At 33.2% G+C, this 21,001-nt stretch overlaps 1 protein-coding gene across 17 annotated transcripts; it reads right to left on the bottom strand.

Moving 5' to 3' along the window:
* Positions 1 to 897: 897 nt before the first annotated feature.
* Positions 898 to 15,307, bottom strand: LOC135584157 (uncharacterized). 17 transcript variants are annotated; one of them, XM_065183675.1, is made up of 8 exons: positions 14,817 to 15,302; positions 12,419 to 12,541; positions 10,615 to 10,725; positions 10,046 to 10,189; positions 9,719 to 9,931; positions 9,365 to 9,575; positions 2,105 to 2,192; positions 898 to 1,100 (listed from the first exon to the last, which is right to left on the bottom strand). In XM_065183675.1, the coding sequence occupies exons 1-7, from the start codon at positions 15,183 to 15,185 to the stop codon at positions 2,113 to 2,115; spliced, it is 1,251 nt and encodes a 416-aa protein (XP_065039747.1). In that variant the 5' UTR covers positions 15,186 to 15,302; the 3' UTR covers positions 898 to 1,100; positions 2,105 to 2,112. The 17 variants fall into 17 exon arrangements, with proteins under 17 accessions (XP_065039747.1, XP_065039751.1, XP_009418056.2 ...); XM_065183679.1 differs by having other exon boundaries at positions 900 to 1,100; positions 2,105 to 2,196; positions 14,817 to 15,301; XM_009419781.3 differs by lacking the exon at positions 898 to 1,100 and adding an exon at positions 1,320 to 1,597 and having other exon boundaries at positions 2,105 to 2,196; positions 12,461 to 12,541; positions 14,817 to 15,306.
* Between the last annotated feature and the right edge of the window lie 5,694 nt (positions 15,308 to 21,001).

Here is a 21,001-nt window from a genome sequence, read left to right on the forward strand (position 1 = left end):
TCCTTGAGGTTGAAGGATATACGAGGGATTCGAGAATTGGATTTAGATTAACTCAAGAAAAAAATTTATTTCTTACACTGTACACTAAGTTTTATCACGCTCAATGATTCTACAGTTTAGTTGCATTCAAGTCTGGAAGACAATCAACTAGATTATATCAGATTTGATATAATACAATTAACAAGTTAATGAAAATATTGTCATTTGCTAATTTTTTGTCGATAAATATATATATATATATACAAGTTTCATTTTGCATAATCGCAGTGTACCTTTACAATCATAATGAATAATGTTACAGGATGTATTGGAGAAAAAAAAATAGAGGAAGAATAGATAAAATCCTTTTACCATTCAACTTTAGAACAAGTGGCATCAATTGAAGTTCGTTAACTTTTATAGAGCCCCTGATTCAATGGCTTTGTTCAGTAATTTAAGAAGAGATAACACAATAATCAAGAAAGAGAATATTTCTATAAATTAGAAAAAAAATTTTATGGACAATGCTATTATGAAGGACGAAGGTATAATTGGAAATTGATTTTGTATCTAGAGAATTAGAAATATCAAATGATATCTAAGCTATATCAAAACTATTATTATATTAAATGAAGAATTTCATAATCTGAGGATTAATCTTTTGATTAATAGGACTGTTTATGTTTTAATAGTAAAGTATGATAATAATAATTAAAAAAAAAGTCAAATTTTTCTAGAGGCTTTTGATACTTACCTCCCATAACATCTCCTTTTTAGTCAAAGTTCCAACTGTTTTCTTATATTACAAATTAAATATTCTTAACAAGAAATGAATTTAAGCTATTTAGCATTTTTAATATTTACACTGTATTTATCATATTTTCTATCAATTCACTTATTAATTTCATACCTACTTTGGCCCAAAACTACAGGTTGGTGCTGTCTGCCCAATTATTAACCAACCTTAGTCTCATTACACAAAATTGCAGAAAATTTAAATTAAGAATTCTTAGGTAAATTCGATACAAACTTAAGCTGGTTGAGTGTGCACCGAGATAGTAAAGACGTTGATATAGCTGATAACAAGTCCTGGATCAAATCCTACCTTCATCCCTTCCGACCTGCTTAGAGAAAAGGGAATACAGGTTTCCAAGGCGTCAATAAAATTTTTCATTCAGATCCTAAAAGAAAAGGCAAAAGAAAGTTAAATTATGATAGTACAACTCATCATTTGCTTGCCCCAAATGATCAAATTTCATCACAACAAACAGATTAGAAGCAGTACAAAAAAAGAGGCAGGCCAACATTTTTTTTTAATTGCTTAGACTGAGGCAGTAGGATGCAGATCAAGAAATTCATGCCAATTCTGGAATATAACTTCAATATTTGAAAGACTTAAGATGGGACTATTGACAGCCTCGTTGCAGTCTCCAATATCATAGAGCCATAAAACATTTAGTTACCATATTTCCTTCAACAATCTTTCTCGACCATATTTAACTACAAATGCAAATTTAACAGACCACCTTACTAGTGCAGCACAATCCACTGTTGCGTAACTGCTGATGCCATTACCAGATTGCTGAGGTAACGTGCTAGTCACGAGGACTTGAAGAAACTGCACGAGTTGATATCTGTCGTCATAAAGATAACAAGGCCAAGATTTCCGGAGAAAAAAAAAATCATCTCAAGTTGATATCCACTTGATAACATTGTTTGATAAAGGGAATGTGCAAAAGTTCACATCTTTAGCAAGCAATATGGATATTTTGTCATCGTTTAGCTCTGTACAAAACAACACAGTTAATTAAATTAAGAGCATATAAATATTTATTTATCATTTCTAGTAAGATCCTATTAGAGTTTGTTCTTATCTCCTCATAATATTAATATTAATTATTTCACTTTCTTTGACTATAGTACCTATGAATATTGTTACCACGTCATGAATGAAAATTCTGATTCATTTTATCCCATATAGAAACTATAATTAATTATTCATGAATGAAAATTAAGATCTTTAACATAAAAAAGCTTTCTAATTGAAAGATAATTGTAGAATGAGCGATGTAGCAAATTAGAGGAAATGAATATGTCAAAATTGATATAATTGCAATGTATCTACCTTTAAAATTATACCAGTAACTTAAACTCTTGCATCAATTTCTGCATCCAAAGGCCCACTATCTGAATCTTTTGCAGATGTATGAGTTCTGTCTGAAAATAAATGGATTGAATAAAACATGCATCCAAGTAAAGGAGAATTATAAATTATAGCTTTTTTAATATTTATGTTTACATGCTATACATTATAAAAAAGAACTGTGATATGGTTCCAAACAACTGGATCATGTGACTTTGAAAAAAATAAATCATTACAAATTATGGGTGGCTCAACACAATTTAACCCAGGAGGAGGCTGTTTCTGAGACTCAAACCACGTGCCATGACATTACAAATTATAAATACAGAAAGGATACATCTCAAACTTAAAGATGTCAGACAGGATACTCAGGTTGACAGTTGACATTACTATTCAGAATAGACAACTCAAGATTTTTATGTGGAACAAGGTGATATAGAAAGGATTAAATTTATTCTGATGATGATAGACGTCAGGAAAAGGTCCTACCAGTTCATGTCTTTTTTCTCTTTTAAAAGAATATAGTTTTTTGAAAGCCCTAAACCCTACCAGTTCATGTCAAAGAACAGATTTGCTGCAATACTGGATCCAAATTGCACAGAAGGCAAATTTGTACTGACTCCATAAATTTCAACAAAATCCTATGTAAGTAGATGAATGTGAACCTATAGACTGATGTGGTGCTAAATTTATGTTGTAGTTTTCAGATCAGAGCAGTCAAACAAATTAGAAGCCTGCTGAAATTTGTGGCTACCCTCAAGTTTATGTTTGATAAGGAATCAAAGTGGAAACTAAAACAAATAATGGCATTACTGAAGAAATATGGTATGGTCTTGTTCTACTACTGCATATATTGTAATAATATAACAGTACCGTAACAGCAGGTGGTAAGGTCTGGTTTAAGCTCTTTTCCAATCCATTCCAACACAAGAAGTGGTGGAGGTAAAGCAGAAACCCACAGATAAAATATGAAGGATGAAGGAAGCAGCCGGTACAATGAACAGATGACTATAAAAAAAAGGATAAAATATGCACTGTGGGAAGGCATACAAAATAGAGATTGAATCTGATACAGATATATTGGTTAAGACATTAAACAAAGAGACACATCTACCTTGGTTCCTTATAAATAATGTTAGAAATGCTATCAAGAGCAATTTCAAGAATGCAGAATCTTTCACATACATATAGAGAAGGAAATAGGAGGGTTCACTGGTTACCTAAGTTTACCAAACAATCAATGACCAATAGGATCTGGAAGATGAACAGACATTGAAATTGTATTTACTATTTCATTTTGTTCTTTGATAAACAGAGCATGGGTCATATTAAAATGTTGCAGTGATATATCCACTTCTTTCAGAAGATAAAAAGGACATACAAAAAGATGAAGATAAAGCAAGCACACACCTTCTAGTTTCTAAAAAGCAATGTATGCAGTTTTGAATAATACCGCCCGTTACCGGACAGTATATATATATATATATATATATATATATTCGGTGACGTCGCCCGGAGAAGGAAAAAAAAATACATATATACATTTTAAAGGTGAAGTTGTGTTGCCTTTTATAAAAATATTTTATATATAAAAAAAATTTATATATAAAATATTATATATATAAAAAATCTTTTATATATAAAAAATATTTTAAAAATATTTATATATAAAAATGAGGTGACGTCGCCGAATTATATATATATATATATATATACACCAAGCGGTATACCGAACGGTATACCGCTCGGTATACTGTATCGTACCGTACCGAGCGAATGTCGAAACGTCGATATGGTACGATATTTCATACCTTGCTAAAAAGTACTTCTACATATCAGTTCTCCAACCAGCCATGGTAGAAGATATAAGTCCATCAATCACCACTACTCATGTCGGCTTTTGTTATGTCAAGAGAAAAATAACCTTTTATAGGTTGAGTCCCATATGTATCAAAACTTCCGAAATTTAGTAAACAGCCCAGTGTTCTATGTAGATATATAAAACTAATTCCATCCACTATTCGGGAGAATCTAAAAACTATCTGAATTAAATAATGTATACCTAAGGTAGGACAAACACCATTCTACATAAATAAGAGCAGGGTTTTGAATATCGGTTCATACTAAGCTCTGCTTGATACGACACATACTGTAATGTACCATTGGTACACCAAGGCGTACTGACGGTATACTCTAAAATCTTAAAAATACTTTCACCTATCACACCAGAGCGTACTGATCGGTACGCCTCGGTAACGGTCAAAATCCGAGACGGTATCAATCGGTACACCTTGGTACCGATCGGTATGCCTCGGTACCGGTCAAAACACTGATACCGCTCGGTATAGGACAATCCATATATTGGTGTCCTCTCAGACCGGTACGTACCGCTCGTACCGAACGGTACACATCGAAATTGAGAACCCTGAATAAGAGTTAAATCCTATAAAAAGATAAATCTAATGAACGAATTCAAACTCACAAGAAAATAAAAATAGACTGGCCTAAAATATTCCTGATCTAAGTCAGACTTTAGATTACAAGAGTTTATACTGAAATTTTTTCCATTAGCTTTTACTGCGTTACAACTAAGGTATTTCATGGTTGAATTAACTGGCTTAGACCACTACATTTCATGGTGGCAAAGCAGAATAATCAATGTGAAAATTTTATTTTAATCAAAGTCCCTAAAGAGAAGTGAAATCTTACTAAATTTTGCAAGACTTTTTGTAGAATAAGTGGATAAAAAATATGTATTGGACCTAGTGATTGAAAAAGGCGCTCGGGCGCTCGCCTAGGCGCTCGGGCGAGGCGAGGCGAGGCCCGAGCGCCTCGCTAATCTCCCAGGCGGCGCGCTTCAAACAGGCGCCGCCTGGGCGCTCGCCCGAGCCTAAGCGCTGGGCGCTTCGGGCGAGCGCCTGGGTAAACCAAGGCAACCGAACCAGGATTTTAGGTCTGGTTCGGTCCTGGTTTGGTTGGTTAGTTGGTTCAATCGAACCAACTAAACCGATATAACCCTTACCCAACCCTAACCCGCTGCCGCTGCCACTCCCGATCCCGATCCCGATCTCGCTGCTCGCCGCTGTCGCTGCTCGCAAACGCTGTCGTTGTCGCCGCTCGCCGCTGTCGCTACTCGCAAACGCTGCCTCTGTCGCCGCTCGCCGCTGTCGCTGCTCACAAACGCTACCTCTGTCACCGCTCGCGCCTCCCGCTGCTCGTCGCTCCAGCTCCCGCTGCTCGCCGCTATCGCTGCCCGCAAACGCTATCTCTGTCGCCGCTCGCGCCTCTCGCTGCTCACCGCTGTCGCTACTCGCAAACGCTATCACTGTCGCCGCTCGCGCCTCCCGTTGCTCGTCGCTCCCGCTGCCACTGTCGTTGCTCGCCGCTGCTTCCTTGTTTCTTAATCAGCAGGCTTAGTATATAGTATACTGTTAATATTAAGTTTATTTGAAATGATTAATTTTCAATACTATTAATAGATTTTCTTAATTTAATAGCATATTTTTATTTAAAATTTTAAATAATTATATTTATTAATTATATTATATATTTTTATATTTTAGCGCCTCGCTTCGCTCGGGCAAGCGCTTGGGCGAGCGCCTAGCACCTCGGGCGTTTTTGGACCTTGGCGCCTAGCGCTTTTTAAATCACTGATTGGACCTCATTCAGATCAATGTTCACTAGACCCTTCAGGGACCAACCTAGCACTAAGGCAAGGCTGGCGCCCTTGGAGCACCTCAATCACACCAAGGCAAGGCTCTCTTTTTCTAAAGAACTATCTAGACAAGCACCACACTAGAGGCATTAGGTGGGGTGTCCAGCTAACTAAGTCATTTTCATTTTTTTTTTTTTTATTATACATACAATAACTTTCTCTGGGCAAATTCCTTAGAAAAACCTCTATTCATTTCAATTGTTGAAGCATGAAATTATGTCTTTTCTTAATTTAATCCAATTTAAGGTGAATTTATAACCCTTATGACAATAAACCACTTGAGTATTATTATAGATCTTTTGAAGTTTTAATAACACAAAAAAATTTTGGATACCTAAGTTACTTTACTTTCAAATGGGTTAATTATTTTTTGGGTCCAATTCAAAAAATAGTATAACCAAAGTCAAACTCATATTCAACTTATAAAGGCATAAACTATCATTTTTTATTTTTGTGCATTTAAAATGGGTATATTTTATTTATTTTGGTGTTTAAAACTATGAAATTATGTTATTTTTTTATTTTAGATGAATTTACCACCCATTTGGGACAAAAATCACTTAATATTAGTATAGAAATTTTTTTGAGGTAGACAACAAAATTTTAAAGACCATTACACTGTTTTGTTTTGAATGAGGTATCGTATTCAAAAACAATATAAACAGTTCAAAATATTTTATTTATGTAAATGTAACTCACTTCCCATATTTTTCAAAAATTTCTAAATTTTCAGAAAACCTTAACAATAACTTAAAAAGGCCTAAATGATCATTTATTTTTTTTACTTTAAAGTAAGTATTTTTATTTATTTCGTCTTTTAAAATCATGAAATTATATCTTTTTTTAATTTTACCTAACTTAAGATAATTTATCATCCTTTCAGACAAAAACTATTTGAATATTATTATAGAATGTATTCTGAAGTTTTAAGGACATGAAAAAGTTTTTAAAGACCTAAGTATCACTGTTTAAATTTTGAAGAGCAGTGTAATCTCATTCAAAAACAATGTAAATTACAGCCCATTTTCCAAAATGTTTTAAATTTCAAAAAACATTAAAAATAACTTACAAAAGTCTAAATGATTATTTTTTCTAGTTTTTAGCCTTTACAATAGATAAATTTTATTTATTTCAACCCTTTCAAATCATGAAATTATATCATTTTTTAATTTCTCACAATTTAAGGTTAATTTATTACCCTTTGGGGCAAAAAACACTTGAACATAAAGAAACAAAAAAATACTTGAGTTTCACTAATTTTGAATGAGATTACACTATACTTTGAGTCCTATTCAAAGATAGTACATCATCAATCAAATATAGTGTCATTCACATCCCACATTTTTCAAAAACAATTAATTTTTTCAAAAACATTCCAAATAACTTATAAAGACCTAAATGATCATTTTTTATTATATATATTATTATAATGAGCATCCTGCAGCACATTATAATAATATACAAGTAACACTGTTTTAAGGATATAAAAAATTTTAAAGACTCGAGGAACACTGTTTTTAAATAGTGTTACACTGTGTTTGAACCATATTAAGAAAGTAACCTTATTCAAAAACAATATATATCATATCTCATTTTTTTCCAAAAATTCTCAAGGTTTTAGAAAATCATTCAAACAACTTATAAAAACCTAAATGATTTTTTAAGCTTTTAAAATAAATATTTATTATTTATTTTAGCCTTTTAAAAGCATGAATTTATGTTTTTTCTAATTTTACCTATTTAAGATGAATTTACCATCCCATTGGGACAAAAATCATTTGAATATTTTTATAGAAAATTTGAATAATATAAACAAAATTGAAGACATGAAGTTCTTCAATGAGATTATATTGTTTTTGGATTATATTCAAATAGAGTGTAACCCATTAAAAAATAGTGTGGCTCACATTTGATCTGTCTCTTAATTTCTTAAACTTTTAGGAAACCTCGTAAATAACTTACCAAGGCCTAAGTGATTATTTTTTTCTATTTTTAAGCCTTTAAAATAGATACCAAGGTTTGTGATTTCGTACTGTACCGGAGTTTTGAGCTCAGTTCGGTATAGTATGATATAAGTATACCGAGCGATACATTTCGGTATACCGCTCAGTGTATATATATATATATATATATATATATATATATATATATATATAAAACGACAGCTCTGCCTGCATGAGGAGCCACGCAAAAAAAAAAAGTGCTCAGTTTCCCAACGCAAAAGGAAAGGCAACGTCGCCTCGGTTTCCCCATGTAAAAAAAAACAAAAAGGGCTCGACGATGTCGCTCGATTTCCCCACGCAAAAAAACAAGGAAAGGCGACATCTCCTCGGCGACATCGCTCGGTTTTCCCGTGCGAAAAAAAACAAAAAAAAGAAAGGCATCGCCTCACTCAGTTTCTTCTATTGGGGAGAAGAGATCGCTTCTCCCCGCGACATCGTCGAGGCTTTGTTGCTGCACCGGATCTCTAAATTTTCTTCTTTCTTCTCCCTCTTCTTTCTTCTCCCTTTCTTTCTTCTCCGACACCGATCGATGCTACCACTCGGTAGCGGACGGTCCGTGTACCGGTCTGTTGACGAACTGATACATACCGCTTGGTACGGACGGTATTATTCGAAATTAAAATCCTTAATAGATACTTTTATTTATTTTCATATTTTAAAGATATAAATTTTATTATTTTTAATTTTACCTAATTTAAGGTTTATTTTATCACCTTTTGGGATTAAAACCACTTGAATATTATTATATTATTTTTGAATGGGGCTACACTATTTTTGAGGTCCTAATGAAAATCACATCAAACATTTTTCAAAAATTCTCAAATTTTTGAGTAACGCATCAATTGATTTAGTTTGAATTAGTTGATCAAATTGAATGAGTTGGTTTAATATGAGTTTGAAAAGGGAGGTAGATGAGGTAAAGGACAAATAAGTTGTTGAGTGTATTTTTATTGTTTTGAAAATTAGAAGCACTGTGCGGGAAAAAATCAAAATAGGAGCGCAGGAAAAAAAATAAAACTAGGAGCTCTTTTAGAAAATGTGCCCATTTTCTTTTATATTGGTCTAGGAGTAAAGTTTTGAAAGTAAGAGAGGCTTTGAACTGTTTGTGTCCAGCTGTCTAGGCATCCAACTATAACCACGGACAAAATATAAAGAAAGAAATTCTATAAAGCTAAAAGACATAAATTTTAAAGGCAAGAAGTCTAGTAACAGTGAAGCATAATCACTGGTATGGATGTGAATATATGTAAAATAAAGGTCAATCGTCAACAGAAAGCTCCTAAACATCTCAGACACTAATACAGATTTTCAAAGTTAGATTTGGCTTGCTATGCATGTGAATATCTGAAGATTTTGTATGTTCTTGACTCTTATGGCTTCTCATTACTGGATCAGCATAATGTGGTGATATTTTTGTGACTTGTTATTATCAATCTTTTTCATTGACAGTTCAGGCTGGTAAAAGTTAAGGTTACCAAGTTCAGATGTCAAGTTACTTGTTTTAAAATCAAAGCAGCGATATACCTGTTCTTTCACCATTGATTCCTGCAACTCTCTTGGATCTTTTAGAACTCCGGGAAGTTTTGTCTGAAATCTCACTGAATAGATCATTATATTTTTCCAATAGTTTATTCTTTTTCTCCAATAAACCAAGGACTTCATATGCATCTCCTACTTTTCTCACAACTGATTTACTTGGTGGTTTTCGATCATATGCCTCAAGTTCTTGGAAAAGCTGCATAGTTGGAGGAAGGACAAAAGGGAACTATAAAAATACCAGAAATCATTGATCTAACATTCAACTTCGAGACAAAATAGAGACAATTATTTTGACATAATTGTCCATTAGTGAAAAGGCATATGGTTAGAAAAGAGTACCTTTACAAGCCTCTCCAGCATGTTATTTCTGTAGTAGATGGAAAGCATAAGATCACAAAATCGCCAAGGGACTGAATGCAAGTCATGGCTAATCTTCTGCACCCAAATTCTGTGGGCCTCCTCAGCCCTGTTGTCCTTTTCTAAAGCACGTATTAATTGCTCATATGTACCCATTGTTGTTCCTTGGCCCTTGCTTAACATCCATTTTATCACCTAATGGAAATTATACTTCACCCTTAATTTAGATGCTAGAAGAAGACAGAAATAGGAGCACAAGTAAGGTGAAACTAATGAAGTTCAAAACACTTCAACAAAAAATGCTGATACCTGTACAACTCGATGCCACTGTTCCTCCTTTTCAAGAACAAGAAGTGCCTTCTTGAGTGTAACCAAAGGAAAGCTATGCTCCCATGCTACCCAAGCATCAAGGGTACCATATACAGCCTCTTTGGAATCTTTAAGGTCAAGAAGCTAGGAAAGCGTGTTTTATTTATTAGATGATCAATTTAAAGGAAAAAAGGTGGTGCATATGAAGAAAATTTATATAGTTGATATTGTAAAAAAAATGATAAAGAGCATTTGTTTCTCTAACAACAGAATCCTCTATGGTTTATCCTAGAAGATGCTTTAAACAAGAATTCCTCATCTGGTCATCATTCAGAGAACAACATACTCCATCAATTATCCTGGGTAATGCTTAATATTATTTTGTAACAATTACTTTTACTCAAGGAATGCAGCAGAAAACTAAGCATTATTATACTTAAGAAGCCCAATCACCTATCCTAGGAATATGAATTCTTAAGAACTAGATTCCAAAAGCTTTAGATAAATGTCCTTTTTTTTGTTAATTTATTAGTACAAGAAAGAATGAACAACAAAAACATACTGCATACCGTGTTAACAAGGAACTTTCTTTTCTCCACTGATGAGATGTTCTTCCCAACTTTTTTCTCCACTGGCTCTTCAAGATTAGAATAGTTGCAATCACGCACTTTACAAACTTTCTGTAGAAATAGTTAATGATTCATCTTTTACTAGATAGAATCTGAGAAGCTGAAACTATTAACCAAATGCCCACAAACAGATTATTTTCTTTTAAGAGCATGTTGAATCATTAATGTTTGTCAGCATTTTTTATGTAAGAAAACTGATGCATTTAATGTTTTGCATGTTTAGTTCTCCGAAAAAAACAATATATTCTTACATCTGAAATTTCAAAACAGGAATCAATCATTATCAGAGATTGTTTACCAAATACTCATAGATAATTGGTAGCTCATTTAACATATGAGATTGAAGAACCGATCATCCAATCTCAGATATTTGGAAAATTGTTCATCTGAACATCTGAACACACTAGATCAGCCCATACACACTTATCAAAAATAAATAAAAATAATAATAGAAAGCCCTTATGCTCCATCTATGATCCCTCATTGAGATCAGAAAACTATCCATCCAATGCCTATTGATGTAGGGAACAAAATAGCTCAGTTTCTGAACAAACGAACCCCTGCATCACCTCTCCTCAGTAATGTAATGTCTAACTTGTTATTATGCAATGCATTTTTGTAAATAGTTTTTTCTTTTTTGCATTATTAATAAGTAATGGCTTTAAAATGTGAATATTAATCCCTCAACTGCTCATGAGATCATCTAACCCCCAAAATTCAAAACCTAAAAAAATGTGTTTCTACTTTCTATTTCTAGTAGTAATGGCTAACTTGATATTATGAAATGCATTTCTGTAGATAGCAGTTTTTCTTTTTGCATTGCCAATAACTAATGTCTTTGAAATGTAAATAATAAATCCCTCAACTGTTTATAAACACATTTAATCCCCAAAACTCAAAACCTATATGAAGTCCTTCGGATTTATCAAACCATGTCAACCACCAATGTTCCAGGAACATTCCTATCATTCAGGTTAAATGTTTAATGATTTATTACTCTAGCATTTGTCCCATGCATATTTGTCCCTTCCTTGATCTTTTGTAAATCTCAATCTCAACTATAATAACATTCTTGATATTCACACTCCAACATTCTTGATATAATAACTTTTCAAGCGATAACTTATCTTCATTCTCAAGCCATTTTATTTAGAAAATAACTTAAGGAATGTGATCTAAAATACTTAAACCTAAAGATTTGTGGTTTTTAAGCTTTTGGACGGGTGGATTGTGGATAATGGAAAACTTCAGAAGATGGCTTGTTAAAGAAATACAATATCATCAAAGAATATAGGATGAGAAATGAGGTCCTGTCAAAGATAATATGCACTATTGTAGTCTATAAAATATAAAATGCATATATTAAGGTCTTATAAGTAAAATGGTCTAATTAATCCATAAAGAAAAGTAACAATAACAGCAGCACAGTTCTTCCATTCTTCCACCAAGTTATATGCTTCTTAGTTAGGAAATAATTACAAAGACTAAATTTGGAAAAATCCAGAAAGCAAAACAACAACATTGATCATAAACTCAAGTTTCACCTCCTTAACATCAGTGTTTCATTTGGAGTTATTAAAAGTTATGACATGCTTTGAAGAAAATAAATCAAATGAACAAATCACTGGTTGATTCATGCATAAAAGAGAATTGCTTGACAGCAACTTAATAATGAAAATTTGTGTAAATGAATTTATAACATGAGCAACAGGGTCAGATCCTTCGAAATATAGTACGGAGAAACCTCTAAAGACATCATTGCTCCCAATCTATTTTGCATTTGTACCTGACCATCCATTGTTCCATCATATGTAGAATAACTAGACGAGCTGGTTGCATAATTCTCACAACAGTACCCTGCTACAAACTACATAAAAGACATAATTGGATAATTATATCAGCATGAACAATAAACACTACTAATGCCAAACAAAGAAATACCTTAGATCAAGTTTGTAAGTCAGTGTTCTGGAATAGATAATAATGTATTCCATTATAAAGTACATACACTGAAAGGAAGGCTAATCTTGGTTTCCATAAATTATACTTGTCAAATGAAACTCAAATGAAAAATAAAAGAAATAAAACTTTCACTGCCTCACCAAAAGAAACAATATCATATAAAGATGCAGAAGAGAAAATAAGCAAGACATTGGAAAATATGCAAGAGATTTGAAATTAAACATAGGACGAATATCACAAGGACTACTGTCAAGTTCATAAGTCGAATAAGTGACACGAGTATGGCAGACCAAATCACCTCAATGACTCACCCACGTATCAACAATCTGGTTAAAGTCATAAGTCACACTATCCTTCAAGGATTGAGACAAGACATGACCTAGACAAGGGAAGATAGAGCCAATCAAATGATGAGCAAAATGACAGGTAGGGAAATGTCCTTCAACATAGCATCCAGAATGAAAGCAAAAGTTCTTGTACAATTTGAAATACCAACATATAGAGTCCAGATTTCTACTAACATTATAACTCAGCCAACCTCAATGCAAACCCTGATTTGCTCAAGAAGCTTCAAGACAGATCACAGTGGTGACTTACAAGTGATCCATTGCTAGATGACATAATTCTAAATTCCAAGAATGTCTATTTTGCCCCAAGACCTATTTTTGCACAAAAAATGATATGCAAGTCCACCAAGGATGTCAAACTTGTTTTCATTTCAAAGGGGATCATAAACTCAGATTGAAGGATTGGATCATAGAATAATAAGATCCTAAAATTTATACATAATTAATTTTAAGATATATCCATATACTTATAGAAATTGTAAATATTTTTTATTAGGATTTAATAACTCTCATATGTTATTAAGTTAATAATAGTATTTTCATTAAAGTGGATGAATAATTCAGTAGTATTATCTCTTATTTTATTAATAGGATTTTCATTAATAATTTTATTGTTTTGTGTTTTACCTTTTTATATGTTTACAATGATTCATATTGGTCTCTCATTACTTATTCAAGCATCGCAACTCGAAGATGATACCCACTGATTAAAAAAGTGGTTGTATGAGCAATGATATTTCTATGGTAATAATTAAAGAACTTTGCATATTACTGATGATAATTGAGGTAGAAATTTAGAGTTATCAATTTATAGTTTATATTATACAAGATGAGAGTGCTCAACAAACTGACAAATCCTAGCAAATAAATACAACTCATTGGATAAAATAAACTACTTCTTTTGTGGTTCCGTAGAACTTTTAAACAATAGAAATTTGACATTGGAATTAGCAGCTTGAGCAAAAGATGATCATCTACATTGGGCTCCAAAGAAAATTTTGGAATTAGGATAATTATCGCTTTACCATATGGATTTAAAAATAACAAAAGCAAATAAATTTGAGGTGTTGAGCAATAAAAACAAAAGCAATCAAACTTGCTGTGTTGAGCAATCAATTGACAAGGAGGAATACTTCATTTTACTTTGCATGTGTTCTTTGACTTCATTTGTCCTTCATTCAGATGCTTTTATGAATTCTACAAAAGGAAAACAAGAAGAAGAAATGAAGGTTTAAGTACCTTATTTCTTTTTCTTGTTCATTTGTCCTTCATTTTACTTTGCATGTATCCTATCATCTCAGCAATTGAAGACAAATGCCAATCCTCTTCCATTACATAATCACAAGAATCTTCATACCGACTTACCAAAACATCAAATCCCAGAGGACTAGCGTTAATAAGATTAAAGATATGCACAAGTAAATGACGGAAGAAAGGATCCTCTACTTAACATTTAAACAAAGAACCATCATATTGCAGGAAGCAAAGAAATTCTTGATTTATGAAAGAAAAGTGCATCAACCTGTCAGGTTCAAGTTCTTTCCTATGCTACAACTATGAGATCTTTCCAATGCATAAGTGAAGGATAAACACAGATCTCACTGAAAGAAAATAGTTATGGTATACTCGATTAATATCAAAACCCACAAAGATAGGATAAATGAAGAAAAGATCATTTTTAGACAGAAGAATTCAAATTGAGCGCCTGAGCATACACGAGATCAAAATTTTGACTTCTGACTACTTGATATCAAGGATCAAGAACAAAACAGATTGAAAGTAGAAACAAATATAGGAACTAGTAACGAAAGAAGAAGAGGAGAGATGTATCACCTTACTCGGTCGGGAACAGACCGTGGTCCTGAACAAGAGGACGGCGCCGGGCCCGTGGAACATCCGGCAAGCGACGGCCTCATCCCGGAAGCGCCCCAACCCGGTTCCCTCTAGGAGCTGCGGGTACCCGATCACCTCCGCACCGTCCCGCTCCAGCTTCTGCTTCGGCGCATCCACAAACGTAATCGACTCCGCCGCCGAGCCGCCGCCCACGCCTCCGGCCGCAACGTAAAGGGAGGAGGAGGAGAGGAAAGCAAGAGGGGGCCACAGCAGGATCGGGTGCTTCACGGAGCGGCACTCGATGCGCCTTTGCGAGCCGCCCAGTAGGGTGCGGAGGAGGGATCGAGAGTAGGAGGAGGAGCGCCACATGGGTCGTTGTTCGATGGTAAGGCAAGGGGAGGGGGTAGGTTTGGGGTGGAGGGGAGAGAGATACGATTGATTGACTTGGGAGGAAGCCCGAAGACTGGTGCCAAACCCAGCCTTCCGAAGAGCATTTTTATTGCTTCCTTACTCGATTATGATGCAATTGCGATGGCAATATGATTATACAGCTAGCTCCCTGTGTCATTTATAAAGATTTTAATAATTTATCATATAATTCTAGGTTGAAATCCCGCTTTTATTATTATTATTATTATTATTATTTATTATTATTATTCTTATTATTATTATTATTATTATTATTATTATTATTATTTATCTTTTATAAAATTAAATTAAAAAGACATCTAAAATATTTCTTCTTTGGTACTTCCGATATTGAATTTGATCATAGTAATACAAATCCCAACCATGTCATATCATGTATATCTAAGATCACCATAGACAGATAGATCATCTTTGGGACCAGGAACTCTTAATCCATTTCGGATGCGGGGAACAAAAATAGTTCCTGCATCAATCACCTCTGCTTAGTACTAATTAATTATAAGGCTCCTCCTTATCTTCAGTTTTGTTTTTGTATAAAAATAAAAGGCATTCATTCAATTAGGAAATCAAAACATCAAAATCAAAATCAAAATCAAAATCAAAATGGAGAGGGAACCCTCCAAAACAAATTCTCTAGCTACGAGCAAATCCTGAATTGGACCACTCGTATTAACCTAACCTTCTGTGCCAGCTAAATAATATCAATCAAATTTGATCTTAAAGTTCAAACTAAAAAAAAAGAATATAAGATAAGAATAATTATTAAAAAAAATTTATTGAAGAAGTGAAGAAGTTTTATTAAAGAAATAAAAAATACTTCAATATATTAACATATTTCCTCTCCTATTTATAAAGATTAGGAGAAAAGATTTTCCTTAATAAAATAGAAGATTTTTCTTAATAGAATAGAGAAATTTACTCGTGACTATTTCCGTCGCATGTACAACTTTGGCAGGCCTCTGCTATCCGATTCAACCAGTACAACTTCAGGTATGTAGCAGTTGCTGGTGTGTGTTATTTTCCTTCTAAATTGCAAGGCCATAAGCCACACCTCAGTAGGAAATACTGAATGAGCTGTCACATGCAATGTCAAAATTCTTTGTAGAACCGCCAGTTGAAAAATGTTTAATACAATACACCTTTTAAACTGGATATTAGTTTTATACTTAGAATATTAGATAGATATTAGAGTTATTTAGAAATAAAATATTTAAAAATTATAAAGAAACTAGCAAAATATCTGTAAGCGATGAAAAACTATTTGCTCGTATATAAGAAATCAGATATTAGAAATGATGATATTTTCATATGCTAATTTTAAAATTATATATACGAAGTCCACTTTATTATTTATGTTTATATTAGCTAGAGAGGTAATTTACAAGCATAATATAATATAAATTATATTATCAATAGCAAAAGTTGATTTTATGATATGATTTGAGATTACTAATCAAACTTTATGATTATGAAATCTTATTTTAAGACTTAGTATGACAGTGACCAATCACTAAATATATTTTATGACATACCACAACAACTTTCTTCTTTGAGAATGACTAAACATATTAGCATAAAATACTTTGTGGTTAGAGAAAGAGTCCAGAAATAACTAATGCAATTAAGAACCTAAATTTTACTATATTGTTATTGATCCATTCACTTAGGTATTACAGTCTAAAGTATTTAAAAAAATATATTATTATTATTAGACCTATCAGCAGCCCATAAAAGATATAATGATGTTTGTTTGAATGGACTTTATGATTGATATTCTTATTTACATAATTAAAGTTATTTATTTCTATTATTATTTTTGTATTTGTGTTTATATATATTATGGTTGAATATGAATAATAAAATTATCTTGACAAGATAAGTTATATAAATTATCTTGGATTGTATTAGGAGAAACTAACAATATTATAATACATAGAAAAAAGTATGACACTAATGATATACAATAGCTATAACTCACATGATTAGTTAAACTTAATATAATATTATTATATTTACTAAACTTATTGACCTATTTTATATTCATGTGCATATAAATAATTTTTAAATTTTTTTAATCCAATTGGGTAAAACTACTTTTAAATAAATTTTATTTTATTTATTTTGATTTGTATCCTTTTGTATCTTATCAATTAATAAGTAAAGTAGAAGAATATTATATTTTATGACCTTAATTAATTGATTAAGATATACTGAGATTCAAATTTGATTGTGATTAAAGTCATTAGCAAATAAAAAGGATGTCTACTTATATTAGGATACATGATCTAAAGGACTTTTCTAATTAATTTTCTTAGACCTTATATTCTAGATACATCATATCATGATTATAAAGTTCATTTCTCTCGATAGGTTCCGACTCTATTAGTAATCCTGAAAATATGAAGAGAGAAGAGCTTAACTTCTTTTCATGTGTAGATTAATGTTCGCAACATATGAGGTATTGTATTGATTATCATGTTCAAAAGACACACATCTAAAATATTTGATTTTAATTTTAATATTAAATTTTTATATAATAATTTTATTTATTATGATTGCAGTTGCAACTCTTTTGGTTGTAGGTTGCTGTCGACTACTCTTGTTGCAGGTTGTAGGTTGCTATAAGGTGGTTGCAGCAGGCTTGGAGGAAGAAGGGTTAAACTGAGTTGCTGCTTGAGGAAGACGAAGATGTCAAACTCTCCTCTTCTTCTTTTATTTTCTTCACCTTTTTCTCTCTTTCTCTAGGCTTATAGGCTAGGGCATAAGGGATGGTTGTGCACCCCCCTTAGTTTATAGGTTGGGGCATAAGGGAGAGTGCCAGGGAGTTTAGGACTCTCCCAGGGCTGGCGCCCCTTGTTGTTGCCTTCAATTGGCTGCCAGCTCCTTTCCTAATCCGACTCCATGTTGCTAGTTTGAGGTGGTCAGATATGTAATTGGTTTAGCCACATCCAACTTTGAAGCTTAAGATTAAGCTCGAGTTGGGTCCAGCAGCATTGAGATTGAATTAGAGTTTGAGTTCAAGTCCGGTTGACCTAAATTAGAGTTCAACTTGAACTTAGGTTGAGTTAAACATTAATAAGACTTGAATCTAGTCCTTGAGCTTAGATTCGAGCTTGAACTTGGTTGAGTTAGATTAAGATCGATTTGGAATTTGATTCGAATTTTGGTTGAGCCATATTAGAGTTCAACTCGAACTCAGCTTGATTGTCCCTGATCATTAATGCATTGTCCCTTCGTTCCAGAGTTGTACATACCAGTTAACAAATCCTTCTCGATGTCTTTGCTATTATTAATGCAGTGCCCTTTATCTAAGATAATGGACTTGATTGAAGTAATTCTTTTCCTATTAGTATTTTCATCACCCTCTTTTGTCATGATAAACTCAGCCTTAGTCCAAAGTTTTAAGTATAACTGATGATTTGAAGCGATTAAATTATTATGATTCTATAATCCTCAGAAAAGTCATTTCTAGCTCTTTCTCTTCAAGTTGGACAATGTCACCAAGAGTTTCATAAATGTTGACATCTAAGTTGCCATTACTAGACTTTCTGCATAAGGAAAAGTCTTTTGTCAAGTTTGCAGAGCTCATAATACTCCCAGTTCTGATTAACCAAAGATTCAACCATTGAATCGACCAACCAGTGGAGCTTAAGGGCTTGACTAGTATGGCTTACTTTAGTAAGAACGTGGGTATGGATCAGATCGATATAGGTAGATGCAATAGTCAAAGACCATCGAAGGAAGAGAAGCATTTTTAATTAACAAAGACAAGCTGAGATCCTCGAGTTCCTATAGTGGTTATTTATACCAAGTGTATCCACTACCTTGTAAACCAAGATTAAACAGCCTAGTTTTAGAGATAAAATCCCGAATATTTAATAGAGATGGGTAAAATTCACATTTATTCATACGACGACGAGAAATAACATTTATGTCACCACATATATAATCCACGAAGAAATAAAAAATTCACATTGATAAAATTGATTCCTACCAGCATTATTACTAAACATATATTGCGGTAATTAGCAAGGGATTTTATTTAACCATTTCAATACATTGTTTGATGACTGAGAGCACATACAACTTTCTCCCTCGTTAGAGTCCAAACTTCCCATGCGATAATGGTTTCACCGAAGCATCTATTGGATGAAGGCACCCGTCCATTGCCTTACCAACCACTTAGAATCCTAGCACTTTTCTCCTACAAGACAGTCTTCCAATAGAACAATAATAGAGATGCTACGGTGCTTAATGGGAAATAAAATAAAAGCACAACAATATATGTCTTTGACTCCTCTATATTTTAAGATAAAATTATCTTAACAAGATTAACTTGAAGTTCTGGTGACTTTCCCTTGGTCCTATAATATTCTGTCTTGTCAATTTTTTTTATCTTACTTGTTCGATGTCATTCAGATGGAGCAAAGATCATCCATTCTGGCTCAGCTACTTTCGTTTGTAACTCTTATGTCTTCCACGCTTCCCTCCTTTGATGCTCATCGAAAAGTTTTAATAACCTTTCTTACCATGACTTCAAAGTTATAACCATTGGTAGCCTCCTTATCCCCTACATTGGTCTTCTCTAATGGGGTTTTGGTCGTTAAAAAGACTATAAACATTTTGAAAACTCTCCTAATTTATCTTGGAGACTACCCTTAAGCTGTGAACATGTTGCTAAGGGGAAAAAAAAAGGCTGAAATCTGACTGGTGTTGATAGTCTTACCTTTATCCTCGAGACCTTTATAGCATGTTGATGAGACTCGAAAGATATCGAGCTCCCTAATGACCCACCTCCTTGCAACGTTTGATAACATACTCGTTAGTTTAGCCTGAATGGTGCAAGTCCTAAGGTTGAATAGATTAAGTATAGTGATAGACTAATTATATATTATCCTCTATAATTAGTTATATGGTCCTTGTACTTTCAAAAGTTATGTTGTGATCATTATACTTATGAAAGTGAAATATTTAATCTCATTTCTCTTTATGTCTTTGACTTTGCTGGAGAAAATACCGTAAAGTTTACCCTTGAGCACGTGATGACTCTACTTCACTTAAGTTTACCACCAAGCATGTATGGTATTTCCATCAACAAAATTGATAACGTAAAGAGAAACGAGGTTAAATGTTTTACTTTCATAAGTATAGAGATCATAATGTAACTTCTGAAATTATAGAAACAAGGATGTTAAAGGTAAGTGTAATAAATAATTAGCCTAATAGTGACTGTTAGCCCTCGCCTTCATGGCCTCTAATGGATATCCAATAAGATAGGGGCTCACACGTGGTTTTCAGTTTCGCGGGTCAATCAGTGAACTCATTCTTCAATGATCACCTGCACTATAGCCCTAGTGTCCCCACACGAGCAACTATGAGACCAATTGCATTCATCATCTGGACATGTATATAGTACACCAACCTATCTGGTTATCTCGATGTTCCTCTCGAGTAACATATAACTAAGATTATTTAGGGTTTGTATTTAAAGGTGCAGTCTTATTATCATGATCCGATTTTCATTGTATAGATTCATGGACATCACAATATATTTATGCAATAAGTAATATGAAGTGAGAAATACCATAATAATAATAAGAAAAAAGAATGTATGTCATGTCACATATGCCATCACTCATTTGATTATATTACAAGGTATCAATGTACTTCACGTAGCGAGCGATCTCATCCTCGCTTGCCCCTTCCTCGGGCGTAGGCATCACTGTATTAATGATGTGCTAGTCATATGTGCCCAA

The sequence above is a fragment of the Musa acuminata genome, chromosome BXJ1-5, assembly GCF_036884655.1.
Source record: "Musa acuminata AAA Group cultivar baxijiao chromosome BXJ1-5, Cavendish_Baxijiao_AAA, whole genome shotgun sequence".
Taxonomy (NCBI): Eukaryota; Viridiplantae; Streptophyta; class Magnoliopsida; order Zingiberales; family Musaceae; genus Musa; species Musa acuminata.

Coding starts and splice junctions, on each gene's coding strand:
- LOC135584157 (XM_065183671.1), bottom strand. CDS start 15,185: ATGTGGCGCTCCTCCTCCTACTCTCGATCCCTCCTCCGCACCCTACTG. Junction 10,726..12,418: donor GAGCAATGATGTCTTTAGAG/GTTTCTCCGTAC, acceptor CTATTTCTACAG/AAAGTTTGTAAAGTGCGTGA. Junction 10,190..10,614: donor GAAAGTTCCTTGTTAACACG/GTATGCAGTATG, acceptor ACGCTTTCCTAG/CTTCTTGACCTTAAAGATTC.